The sequence below is a fragment of the Poromitra crassiceps genome (assembly GCF_964638095.1).
Source record: "Poromitra crassiceps genome assembly, chromosome: 1".
Taxonomy (NCBI): domain Eukaryota; kingdom Metazoa; phylum Chordata; class Actinopteri; order Beryciformes; family Melamphaidae; genus Poromitra; species Poromitra crassiceps.
This window is the reverse complement of record NC_139623.1, coordinates 29,068,902-29,082,170: the sequence shown is the minus strand read 5'-3', so window position 1 is coordinate 29,082,170 and position 13,269 is coordinate 29,068,902. Positions and strand designations below refer to the sequence as shown.

Genomic DNA, 13,269 nt, shown 5'->3' with positions numbered 1-13,269 from the left:
TTAATGATACATGAATAGTAGATATATACACCTTAAAGGGTTAATGATACATGAATAGTAATATACACCTTAAAGGGTTAATGCTACATGAATAGTAGAGATATACACCTTAAAGGGTTAATGATACATGAAGAGTAGAGATATACACCTTAAAGGGTTAATGCTACATGAATAGTTGAGATATACACCTTAAAGGGTTAATGATACATGAATAGTAGAGATATACACCTTAAAGGGTTAATGCTACATGAATAGTAATATACACCTTAAAGGGTTAATGCTACATGAAGAGTAGAGATATACACCTTAAAGGGTTAATGCTACATGAAGAGTAGAGATATACACCTTAAAGGGTTAATGCTACATGAAGAGTAGAGATATACACCTTAAAGGGTTAATGCTACATGAAGAGTAGAGATATACACCTTAAAAGGTTAATGCAGATGAGAGGGGGATGGGGGTGAGATGTAGAGGATAAAAAGCTGAAGTGTGAGGAAGACAATGTGTTCCTCTGTTAGATAATTGCAGCTAAAGAAATTGTCTGTCTCTATAATTACCATTACTATTATTGTTACCATGATCAGGGTCTGTGTCACTATCATTACTGTCCACACAGACAGGCAGGGTCCACATGTCTGTCTGTCTGTCTGTCTGTCTGTCTGTCTGTCTGTCTGTCTGTCTGTCTGTCTGTCTGTCTGTCTGTCTGTCTGACACTGAAAAGACGGTGCTATGTGGAAGAGAAAGGAAACCAATGAGAGAGAGAGAGAGAGAGAAGAGGTAGAGTGGGCAGACATTTAGAGAGTAATGGGCTTCCTTGTTCTTCTCTCGCTCTCTACCAGCCTAATGAGGGTGCTAATTAAAGTAGAAGGAATAACGCGTGGATGTGCTGCAAATTCATTTCTACCATTTTGTTTGAGTCTGTGCACGCACGTGTGTATGTACGTGCACGTGTGTATGTATGTGCACGTGTCTGTGCGTGCACGTGTGGCTGTGCGTGCACATTAGCGCCTTTTATTTATTGTTCCTACACCCCATTCTCGCATTTGACTCTATTTACTCTCCCTGTTGACAAATGAAAGAGATCAGCCATGAGCATCTTTTCCTCCTACCATCTTCCAGTGTGGTAGCATTGATTTCAGTGCTGGAGGGGCCGGTCCCGGCTCTGTTGAAGGCCTGGACCACCACTCCGTACTGGGCGAACTTCTTCAGGTTGTCCAGGGTGTACACCTCGCTGTCCCCGGTAGCCTTCATCTCCACGATGCTGTACTGGCCATTGCTGCCCGGCCCGTTCTCTCTGTAGCCGATCTGGTAGCCTCGGATCAGGCCGTTCTGTAGCTCCTTCTTAGGGGACTGCGAGATAGAGAAGAAGTTTGTCAGGTTAAGTGTGAATATATGATGCTAATATGATGCTAAGCTTGTCAGGTTAAGTGTGAATATGATGCTAATATGATGCTAAGCTTGTCAGGTTAAGTGTGAATATTATTGACGTGCGATTAATTCGCATGTCAATAATATTTTCCGAACCTATAGCAGTCAATGCAACCGTGCACACCAACGGCGAAGTTTCGCTGAGCGTTATTGCAGTGTTTATTTTTTCGAACTGCGGTCGATTTTTCAGAAATGCGCTTGCGACGTGTACACATCTGTGGCTGTGATTGACAGGTGGGTCAAAACTCGCATCGCAATTCCGTGCCGTATATTCACATCGCTCTTGATGTGTAAGGACCTTGAATATGATGCTAAGCTTGTCAGGTAAAGTGTGAATATGATGCTAAGCTTGTCAGGTTAAGTGTGAATATGATGCTAAGCTTGTCAGGTTAAGTGTGAATATGATGCTAAGCCTGTCAGGTTAAGTGTGAATATGATGCTAAGCTTGTCAGGTAAAGTGTGAATATGATGCTAAGCTTGTCAGGTTAAGTGTGGATATGATGCTAAGCTTGTCAGGTAAAGTGTGAATATGATGCTAAGCTTGTCAGGTTAAGTGTGAATATGATGCTAAGCTTGTCAGGTTAAGTGTGAATATGATGCTAAGCTTGTCAGGTAAAGTGTGAATATGATGCTAAGCCTGTCAGGTAAAGTGTGAATATGATGCTAAGCTTGTCAGGTTAAGTGTGAATATGATGCTAAGCCTGTCAGGTAAAGTGTGAATATGATGCTAAGCTTGTCAGGTTAAGTGTGAATATGATGCTAAGCTTGTCAGGTTAAGTGTGAATATGATGCTAAGCTTGTCAGGTTAAGTGTGAATATGATGCTAAGCTTGTCAGGTTAAGTGTGAATATGATGCTAAGCTTGTCAGGTTAAGTGTGAATATGATGCTAAGCTTGTCAGGTTAAGTGTGAATATGATGCTAAGCTTGTCAGGTAAAGTGTGAATATGATGCTAAGCTTGTCAGGTTAAGTGTGAATATGATGCTAAGCTTGGTGTGGAACACCCTCAGCTGTACTCAAATCACTGTGCAACACTGTACTGAGCTAGCTTTCACACTGTACTGAGCTAGCTTTCACACTGGCACCCTACACTTGCGAATGTGAACGCCACCGAACCACATAGACAACACACGGGTGAGGCAAGTGTACCGTTCCGTTCCCGAGCGCGGAAGAGATTTTGTAATGTGACAGCTGACCAGCGGGGGAGAGGGGAGTAATCGTACTCGGGCGCGGAACAGAACGGAACGAAGGCACTCGTTCCCAGTGAGAAAGCCTCCTTTACAGCTTTTGTAAAACAGTAGGTAATACAGTGGTGATATCAGTGTATTATATACCAGTCTGGTATATTTTAAAAATAAACACAAGAACACAAATGCTCAATGAATTCAATATTTTTAATTGATTCCCTGATGATGTATGATTATTTTCGGCTCCCCTGTCTTATCTAATGGGTAATGGGTCTTTATTCCCGCTTTTCTTATGCACTTGCACCCTTTGCCACTATGCATTCCTTTCTCAATAAAGTACTGTCATTATTTGGACTAGCTTTGGCTGTGGGCAGAGTACCGGCATGAGAAGTGATTTTTTTTCTGCTAGCGTATTAACATTTACATGAACCGTTGAACAGTCAGGGGTGTGCATTTACGAGGTGTTTTACAAAGACTTGCATCGTGTCTCAGCCAATGAGCAATGAGGACTGGAACTATCCGTTTTATGATACAGAACAGATGGATCACTGCATCACTGATTTATTCTACAGTTATCTCCGGTAGAATTGCATAATGATATTACATAGTAGTAAAGTAAAAACAACAGTGATTTTACCCTCCATGTGACCCGTATGCTCTGAGATGTCATTGGCGTGAGGATGACTTCCATAGGCGGCCCGTCAGGTTCTGTTGTTGAAAAATGTCAAATGAGACGTTACGGTCCACACAGAGGAGTAAGTATGAGACAGAAGAAGATGGAGACACAGGGTTCTCACACCTTCTTAAACAGCAAATCCAAGGACTTTCCAGGCCCAAACACGGTATAGTATGAGACACAGATCAAGCTTAATTACTGTTACAACACTGAGAATCTGTATAATGAGAACTAGCAGCTTTACAGCAGCTGACAGACAACAATTAAAAAGAGTTTGGATGAAACGGCGCATGAAACACGGATGCACAGACGGCGGGAGGCACGTGCAGGAAGCGTAATGTAGCCTATTTACTAACGTTAAGAAAAACAAATATCAAAATAACTTGAATTTCTATAAGAGTTGTTTCTATTCTTGCACAAAATATATACATTTAAGCACTTTCAATGGCCCATGTTAAAAACTTTCAAGGCCTTGATCACCCCCCCCCCCCCCCCCCCCCCTTCAAATTTTCAAGGATTTGAAGGACCCGTGGGAACCCTGAAGACATAGAAACAGAGGACAAATGTTTGTGAGGAGAAAACCATTGCTTACGTGCTTCCTCGGTACTGATGGTGAGTTCCTTGCTGGGCAGGCTGCGGCCGATCTTGTTGAAGGAGTACATGCGGATGCTGTAGACACAGGCTGGGTGCAGCTCCACAATGTTGGCCTGGTTGTTGGTGGGCGAGATGTTCCTGGTCGTGTACATGTGATCCCAGGAGTCTGTCAAACAGGGGGGGGGATTAGAGATTAGACTAGAAAACACATTTAAGCCTACAATATGTAATATTTTGGTACAGTAGACTGAAATGGAGGCTTTAGTTTGGATCCCTACCGGACTTGTTCTTGTACTCGATGTCGTAGCTGGTGATGATGCTGTTGCCGTCGAACCTTTGGATCCAGCGCAGGTTCATGCTCCTGTCCTTCACCTCCCTCACTTCCAACTCAGGGGGGTCTGGGGGTTCTGTGTGTGTGTGTGTGTGAGAGAGAGAGAGAGAGAGAGAGAGAGAAAGAGAGGGAGGGAGGGAGAGACAGACAGAGACAGAAAGAAAGAAAGAAAGAAAGAAAGAAAGAAAGAAAGAAAGAAAGAAATGTGAAAAAAGAGTTTAGGGCTCGGTATTGTGAGCTCTAATGCTTCAGTACATGAAAAAAGTGTGTTAAGTAAGTGTGTGTGTGTGTGTGTGTGTGTGTGTGTGCGTGTGTGTGCGCACAGACACACACACACACACACACACACACACACACACACACACACACACACACACACACACACGTGTGTAGTATTGATACCTTGCACAGTGAGTTGGATGAGGCCTCGACCTTCTCCATAGGAGTTGATGGCGTGGCAGGAGAAGAAGACAGAATCTCCACGCTCTGCTGGGTTCAGCTGGGAACACAAACACAAAGGTCCAAATCTGCTCCACAACACACAGCACGGACTACAGATCTCAGCTCCTCCAGCAACACACTCTGCAAAAACAACCATCTTAACAAATCATTTCCTCCTGTATTGAGTTTTAAAATCCTCTTTTTCTTTTTGTGTGAAAAGGGTAAGATCGTTTCACTCTCACAATGCAAATTAACTAATTTCAATAATTTTCTCAAATTGTCATGTTCTTGATAATACTGGTGGCTTGATGTTTCTGTCTTGTTTTAAAATATTGAAATTTGTTTGCAGGAAATTCTCGAAACAAGTGAAACTGCATTCGAAACAAGCAGAATTACCCAACTACACTGGCAGAACATTTCACTTAAAAAAAGAAGGGGAAAAAGAGAATATGATTTCAAGACTAATCATTTCAAGGCTAAATTACTTGTTAATGACTTACTGGGGATTTTTGCAGTGTGCTTATTAATTTTCAATATTGTTTGCTCTGCATTCTGTTTGATCAAACAATCGTTCCGCGTTTAATTTCATTGTTGGTCGCGTTATATGCCATATCTGACCTTGAGTGTAGAGATGACTTCATCGCCCTTCTTGTTTATGGTGATGGAGTAACGGGGGTTCCTCTCTGCATCGATGACAGTGTCCCCTCTCTCCCAGCGGATGATGATGGGCTGCTCGCCCCTCGCTGTGCAGTTCAGCTCCTTGGTCTGGCCCTTCTTAGCCATGGTGGTGTTGGGGTGGCTGGTGATCATGGCAGGAACTGAGCACAATCACAGACGCGTCAGTGTGACCAATAGCATGATGATATGTCATAATGAGACAAGGGAACAGGGATATTGTATTATAAGATGTATGGACATCTCTATTTCTGCCCTTCATTCTCCATTTCATGCTTCAAGCCCCACTGGCTCGCTCACCCTCCCTCCTCCCAGTCTGCCTCTCCTCCTCTCAGTCTGCCTCTCCTCCTCTCAGTCTGCCTCTCCTCCTCCCTGTCTGCCTCTCCTCCTCCCAGTCTGCCTCTCCTCCTCCCTGTCTGCGTCTCCTCCTCCCTGTCTGCCTCTCCTCCTCCCAGTCTGCCTCTCCTCCTCCCAGTCTGCCTCTCCTCCTCCCAGTCTGCCTCTCCTCCTCCCTGTCTGCCTCTCCTCCTCCCAGTCTGCCTCTCCTCCTCCCTGTCTGCCTCTCCTCCTCCCTGTCTGCCTCTCCTCCTCCCAGTCTGCCTCTCCTCCTCCCAGTCTGCCTCTCCTCCCAGTCTGCCTCTCCTCCTCCCTGTCTGCCTCTCCTCCTCCCTGTCTGCCTCTCCTCCTCCCAGTCTGCCTCTCCTCCTCCCAGTCTGCCTCTCCTCTCAGTCTGCCTCTCCTCCTCCCTGTCTGCCTCTCCTCCTCCCTGTCTGCCTCTCCTCCTCCCTGTCTGCCTCTCCTCCTCCCAGTCTGCCTCTCCTCCTCCCTGTCTGCCTCTCCTCCTCCCAGACTGCCTCTCCTCCTCCCTGTCTGCCTCTCCTCCTCCCAGTCTGCCTCTCCTCCTCCCAGTCTGCCTTTCCCCCTCCCTGTCTGCCTCTCCTCCTCCCTGTCTGCTTCTCCTCCTCCCTGGCTGCCTCTCCTCCTCCCAGTCTGCCTCTCCTCCTCCCTGTCTGCCTCTCCTCCTCCCTGTCTGCCTCTCCTCCTCCTCTCTCCTCCTGCTTCCCCTCTCTCCATCCTCTCCTCAGACATAGATTATTGATTGGAGGGGGTTCCTGTGGTTTTGTTTTCATCACTAATTCATCAGAGCCGTTCACCAACAAACATTCAGGAGCGCACAGACAGGCTGCCGGAACAGATCAATCAATAGTAAAGACACCCTCAGACAGTGAGGCATATGCAGGAGAGACACTGTTTTGTTAGCTTCAGTAGAGACCCGGCTCTTGTGCAGGGCCAGGCTAGCCTGGGGCGAGGGGCAACTTAGAGCAGCTGATTCCCCCACCGAAAGCTAAGGCTTAGCTCTGCGAAGTACAATCCTGGAGATGTCTGCAAAGGTAAGAAGGGGAGAGAGCGAGAGCGAGAGAGGGAGAGAGAGAGTGTGATTGACACTTACTCTTGACAGTGAGGATCATGCTCTTACTGATGTCTGAGCCCACTGCGTTGGAGGCCTGACAGAGGTAGTAGCCTCTGTCGTCCTCCAGAACATGTCGGATCAGCAAAGAGCCGTTTGACATGATCTGGATGCGGCCGGTTAGAGGGACTGGGTGGTACTGCTGCGGGTTTCCTACACCTGAGGCACACAACACACAGCAGCTTGAGGCAAGTTTCAAACAGCTTTTAGAGGCTCAACATCCATCAATGCACGTTACTGTCTTCATTATTCCTAGTTCACATTGTCTTCTTACTATAATGTTATAGGGATGATGTGTTGATTTTACCCTTTGCATGCTTCCACATGACTTTTGGAGGTGGGTAGCCCTCCACAGAACAGTTGAGGACCCCAGCTTTGCCATAGATACCGTCCTGGTTGTTGGGCTGCACCACAAAACGCGGTGGCACTGTGAAGGAAAAACATGTGATTATCTTACTTTATTCAAAAATCAAGGTGATCAAGGTTTGTCGTATTCTTCTCCCATTTTCTCCCCAATTGTACTTGGCTAATTCCTCCTGTTCCGGTCGTTGCTCCACCCCCTCTGCTGATCTGGGGAGAGCTGTAGATGAGCACATGCTTCCTCCACTGCATGTGCAGTCGCCAGCCGCTTCTTTTCACCTGACAGTAAGTTTAACCGGTAGGACGTCGTAGTGCATGGGGAGGATCACGCTATTCCCCCCAGTTCCCTTCCCCCCGAACAACCGACCAGAGGAGGCACTAGTGACCGACTCATACCCCACCGGCTTCCCACCAGCAGACACGGCCAAATGTGTCTGTAGGGATGTCTGACCAAGCCAGAAGTACCGCTGCCGGGAACTGAACTGGGGTCTCTGCAGTGGTTTTACCTCTACACTACCCAGACATGCCGCTTTACTCTATAATAATAATAATAATAATAATAATAATAATAATAATACATCTAAAATGGAAAATAATAATGTGGAAACACTTCTCTTTAATCTCCGCTCCCACTCCACCTTGGTTATCACGTCCATCTCTGTGACCTAATTCGTCATCACTATGCCATTCACCTCTCTCTCATCCCCTCACCGGTAACTATCAGCTGTCGTTCCCAGCTGACGGTGGCGGCGGCGTTGCTGGCGATGCAGGTGTAGTTTCCGTTGTGCTTCAGCGTCACCTTGGAAATTTGGAGGGAGCTCATGAACTCTTTGGTCTCTATTCCCACGCCGGAGGCGGAGCCTGGTACGATGAGCTGGCCGTCTTTGTGCCAGGTGATGCGTATGGGCATGTCGCCGGATGACACCACGCAGGCGATGTACATGAGCTTCCCCACAGAGGTAGAGGGGATGTCGAAGGGCTGGATCAACGGCGGCACTGGAGTGGGGCAGAGTGCAGACGGTCAGAACAGGGTTCCCACTTCCCACACATCCTTAAACATCAAATTCAAGGACTTTTCAAGGAATTTTGAGACCCAATTCCCTCAAATTCAAGGACCCAACAGGGCATAGTTTGAGACACGGATCAAGGTTAATTACACTTACAATACTGATCATCTTTATAATGAGAACTAACAGCCTTTACAGAAAGCTCACATGCAACAATTAAAAAGAGATAGGCTTGAATGTGTCATAAATTCAACCACTTTCAATGACCCATGTCTAATTATGTCCATTTTCAAAAACTTTCAAGGCCTTGATTTCCCTCCCTCAAATTTACACACTTTCAAGGATTTCAAGGACCAGTGGGAACCCTGTCCGCTCACTATGCCGACAACCCGCAATGCCGATGGGATGCCGATGCGAAATAACGATGCAGCTGTCTGCTCTGTGTCTAATGGGCGAGTATCTGTCAAGATTACAGCAGGTTAATGGAGTTTTAATTTAGGGTTAGGGTTAGGTTAGGGTTACATGTAGGTTAGGGTTAGGGTTAGGCATCGGCATTGCTATCGGCATTGCGGGTTGTCGCAATTGCGGGTTGTGGGCATATAGACGCGGCACCAAATAAAGGCAACGTTAGACGGGTGTGGAAGGGTGGCAGTGTGGCCATCTGGAGCAATGCTGAGAGAGAGAGAGAAGGTCATTGGCCAGTGGGCTTCTCTACCCCCCCCCCCCCCCCCCCCCATCTCCTGCAGCCCATAATAGCTGCTCTGGTTAGAGTCCAATTGGCAGGAGAAAGTCATTCCGTTGCCATAGTAATGGAGGTTGGGGTGGGGGTACTACAGCTGAGACATCTGGGGGATTTAATCTAGGCCTCATTATTATTCATCTAATTAAATCAGAGACACACTCACACGCAGGCACACGCACACACATAAACACCCTTAAACACCTCTGCAGCTGCCCCACTAGCACCGGTGACCCGCTCACAGACAGAACAAAACACAGACACACACGTGAATTGATCACCATCTATCTGTGTCATCAAGACATTAACGCTGCACTGGACAACACCGCGCATTGGCGGCTCCAAAAGGCAGCGCGAGGGAACTGTTTGAATTTTTTTTAACTTCAATACCCAGAAATCATGTATTGTGACGTCAGCCAAATACAGACAGCATGCTTGTCTTTACCTACCTGACCAGTCTGTGATCGCTTTATAACAAAGAATACCAAAGGGTTGAGAGAGGCAAAAGCTCTAACATCAGAGGCCTGCTTTCTCTGGACAGAGCGCTACCCCCTGCTGTTTAGGACAGTCATTCACAACCTCATATATATATATATATATATACCTCATATATTCTCTAATTGTCTTATTAACTTATTGTCAATTAAATAATGGTGAAGTTTAATAAATCATCAGTTTGCTGGGGGACCCCCTGGAACCCCCTCAAGGACCCCTGGTTGTCCACCGATCCTACATTGAGAACCACTGCTTTAGGAGAGTTTCTTCCTGTGCGTGGAGAAGTGTCCATACCAGTATTTTAATTTCATTCTCATTTTCATTTTTCAATGAGAGGGAAGGGAGACTTTTCTCTATTGCCACCCCACTTTGGGAATTTGGCTGATAAGACAGTTGTATTTCTATATCAAACCTTGCTTATAGTGCGGATCAAATCTTCCCACCACTGTTTGCAAGCCTCTGAATGACACTCTGAGTCTATAGTGGCACCGTGCCCGTCACAGGGCACATCCCGCTCCTCCTGACGTTTACCTTTGACGGTGACGTGGACGGTCTGGTTGATTGACAGCTGCGGCTGGATCAGAACGCTACACAAGTAGGTGCCCTCGTCGGCACCCTTCTGCACATCCGTGAGCCTCAGCGTGCCGTTCTCAAACACCACTTGACGATGGTTGTCGGGCAGCTGCATGCCGTCCTTCAGCCATTTAATGGAGTAATACGGGTAGCCTATCACGCGACACGTTATGTAGGTGTTCCGCCCTGCCACTGCGGTGATGTCACGCATGGGTCTGATTCTGGGTGCACCTGGAGACACAGGGAAGAGAGGGAGGGGATGGAGGGAGGAGAGAGAGAAAGAGAGAGAAATAGAGAGAGATAGACAGAGGTAGGAGAGAGGGGCAGATGAGGTGAGGAAGTCCATGGCAGAGTAAGGGAGCAACCAAGGAGACAGGAGGTGAGGAGATAAAGGTTGAGGGATAGAGTGATTGGGGCAAGTCGAGAGGTAGACAGGGAGGTTAGTGATGCTCCCTTTACTGAAATCAGAATGAGGATATTTGTTACTCTTTAGCCTATTCAGTTATTCTGTGTATCTAAGTGATTGTGTGTGTACTGTATGTGTGGTGTCACTAACTCTACATACTGTAAGAGAGATAGATAGATAGATAGATAGATATAGACAGACAGACAGACAAACAGACAGACAGACAGACAGACAGACATATAGTGTTGTAGTCAAGTCACTATATCTCGAGTCCAAGTCGAGTCTCGATTCCCCCAGTGTTCAAGTCTGAGTCACCAAAGAAGAGTCTGAGTCAAGTCCCCATTACCTGAATCTGAGTCCAGTTACTGAACATGAGCGTGAATCAATATGGAGGTGGAAAACATATACCTGCCCTTACACGAAATAATGAATAATGTCACAAAACAAAACAAAAACAGTCTTTCTCAATTAACATGAAGCATGCATTCAAGTCCAAGTCATCAGTGCTCATAGATAGATAGATAGATAGATAGATAGATAGACAGACAGACAGACAGACAGACAGACAGACAGACAGACAGATAGACAGACAGATCGATAGATAGACAGATAGACAGATAGACAGACAGACAGAAAGACAGACAGACAGACAGACAGACAGATTGATAGATAGACAGACAGACAGACAGACAGACAGACAGACAGACAGACAGATAGATAGACAGACAGACAGACAGATAGACAGACAGACAGATAGACAGACAGACAGACAGATGGACAGATGGACAGATCGATAGATAGATCGATAGATAGATGTTTGTGTAGTTGTGTTGCATGTAATTGTGGGTGAAATGTAAAATGATGTGTATGTGCCCGCCTCCTCACTAGCCACTGTGTCTTGTGTGTGTGTCAGTATAGGATGGGGTGTAGAGTGCATGTATATTGAAAAGCAGACAGGCACCTCTTACGTTTATGCGCGCTTGGTACTCAGCGCTACCGGCCGAGTTGCGTGCCGCGCAACGATACACTCCCCCGTCGCGAATGAGCGGGCTGCTGACGTTGACGTGCGACACGGTCAGCCCGTCCGACAGGGTGTACTGGCTGGTCTTGTAGGCGGAGTCTCGCACCACAGGCTCGTCGTCCAGGGTCCATGTGATGGAGGGGGGAGGGGCTCCTTTGGCGCCACACATGAGGGAGAAAGGCTCACCAGGATTCACCACCCGCTCACTGAAGGAAGACACGATTCGAGGAGTACCGTCTGAGAGAGGGAGAGAGAGAGAGAAGATCAGAACATTCTTCTTCTTCACTGACCTTAATACGTATAACTTAGATATGGAAAGATATTGGAAACATTCATGCATTGCTAGCTATAGGGACTTTAATAACTTCATGCCAGCATCTCTGTGACACTGATAATGGTAAAAGATTTGGTGAATTTGTTTGACGACAGCCTTATGGTGTCCTATAGATCTATCAAAAGCCTTTGAAATGGGTTGCTTGATACTGATTATATCCCTCTTGCCCGGTTTGAAATTATAATCAAAAGTGGGCACATGAATGCTGTTCTAATTTCTATCTAATACTGGACTGTTTGTGAGCAATGGTAGATCACTTTTCTATACAGATGATGCTATCTTCTATGCCATTGCTTCCTCACTCCTTCTGGCTATTAGTGACCATCAAAAACTTCTAATACATTTCCAATTAAAATCATTGGTTGATCTCAAATAACAAATGAAAAAAGCTTTGTATTTTATATTCAAAGTGATGAATTGACTACATGTACGAATGGAAATAAAATCAAGTATGTCCTCCATTATATGCATAGGAAGCTGGATCAATGACAGTTATTTTAATTTAATCTACTGTTTGATCTATTAGAGTTTTAGAATATTAGAATTCGAATATTTTAGTTTACCCAACAGTAGAGCAATACAGTGCAGAGTTGAGAACTCTTCATTTACTGGGGGAAAACAGTTTTTGCAAACATCACTGTGATCACTGTGTTATATCAGAAGCTATTCATCAAAATGATTGATCTATCATTGATTGTTCACCTATCAAGCATTTCTGCAGACTTTGCCACTCTGTTGCTTATAGGACACAGTATTACATATACAGTAGAGCTGTATTCTCATGTTTCCCTAACATTCTGTGCACTAGATTTCTTGTAAAAAAAAGTGTTCTTGTTTTCAGTGGAATTTGCCTGATTTCACATAAAAGTCAAGTCAAATACACGTCAACGTAGAGATCCAAGGCTTTCTGTTATTTTGCTATTAGGATTTATAAGTTGCCCTCAAAGACAAGAATGTGACTTCCCTTTCCCAAATCCTATACAGTACTCCTGCAACATCCTCCTATCCCCCTTTTGTCCATGGCAGTGCCTCAGAAATTAAGAGGAAAATGGAGCTCGGTCAGTCATGGGCGAGACACCTCACTCCTCGTCGACCTGTGTGCCAAACTTCATAAATGGTGTGCAGAACTTTAGAAAACCATTCTCTATAAATCATGCCTGTTCTTTATTGCAGCGTCTAATTAAATCAAGGACATAAAAGTTCTATTATATTGAGAAAGTTTAACTTCAACCATAAATTTTCAAATCTTGGCAGCAAATAAAAAAACTCAATTATACTTTCAGATATGTTTGAATTTATGATTGTTGTTTCTTAAAATACCCCTACCTATATATAACCTAGTTTAGATTAAGCTAATGCTTCTTACTATGGTGCATGCAAAGAACTTAGGTCATAAAAACTGATATCAGCCTAGACAGGTAGGTAAAACGGATATCAGTCTAGACGGGTAGGTAAAACTGATATCAGCCTACACAGGTAGGTAAAACTGATATCAGCCTACACAGGTAAGTAAAACTGATATCAGCCTACACAGG

General features: G+C 45.4%; 1 protein-coding gene across 5 annotated transcripts in view; it reads right to left on the bottom strand.

Moving 5' to 3' along the window:
• Positions 1-13,269, bottom strand: part of LOC310784188 (cell adhesion molecule DSCAML1-like) — a gene marked incomplete at both ends in the record, with an annotated part of 127,221 nt that overhangs the window by 29,880 nt on the left and 84,072 nt on the right. For all 5 annotated transcript variants that reach the window (XM_083645195.1, XM_083645196.1, XM_083645197.1 and 2 more), the window contains 11 exons: positions 1,110-1,350; positions 3,252-3,322; positions 3,883-4,050; positions 4,163-4,291; positions 4,618-4,714; positions 5,275-5,474; positions 6,782-6,958; positions 7,107-7,226; positions 7,871-8,155; positions 9,932-10,204; positions 11,341-11,637. In XM_083645195.1, coding sequence (XP_083501321.1) covers positions 1,110-1,350; positions 3,252-3,322; positions 3,883-4,050; positions 4,163-4,291; positions 4,618-4,714; positions 5,275-5,474; positions 6,782-6,958; positions 7,107-7,226; positions 7,871-8,155; positions 9,932-10,204; positions 11,341-11,637 — 2,058 coding nt within the window. The remainder of the gene's footprint in view (positions 1-1,109; positions 1,351-3,251; positions 3,323-3,882; positions 4,051-4,162; positions 4,292-4,617; positions 4,715-5,274; positions 5,475-6,781; positions 6,959-7,106; positions 7,227-7,870; positions 8,156-9,931; positions 10,205-11,340; positions 11,638-13,269) is intronic.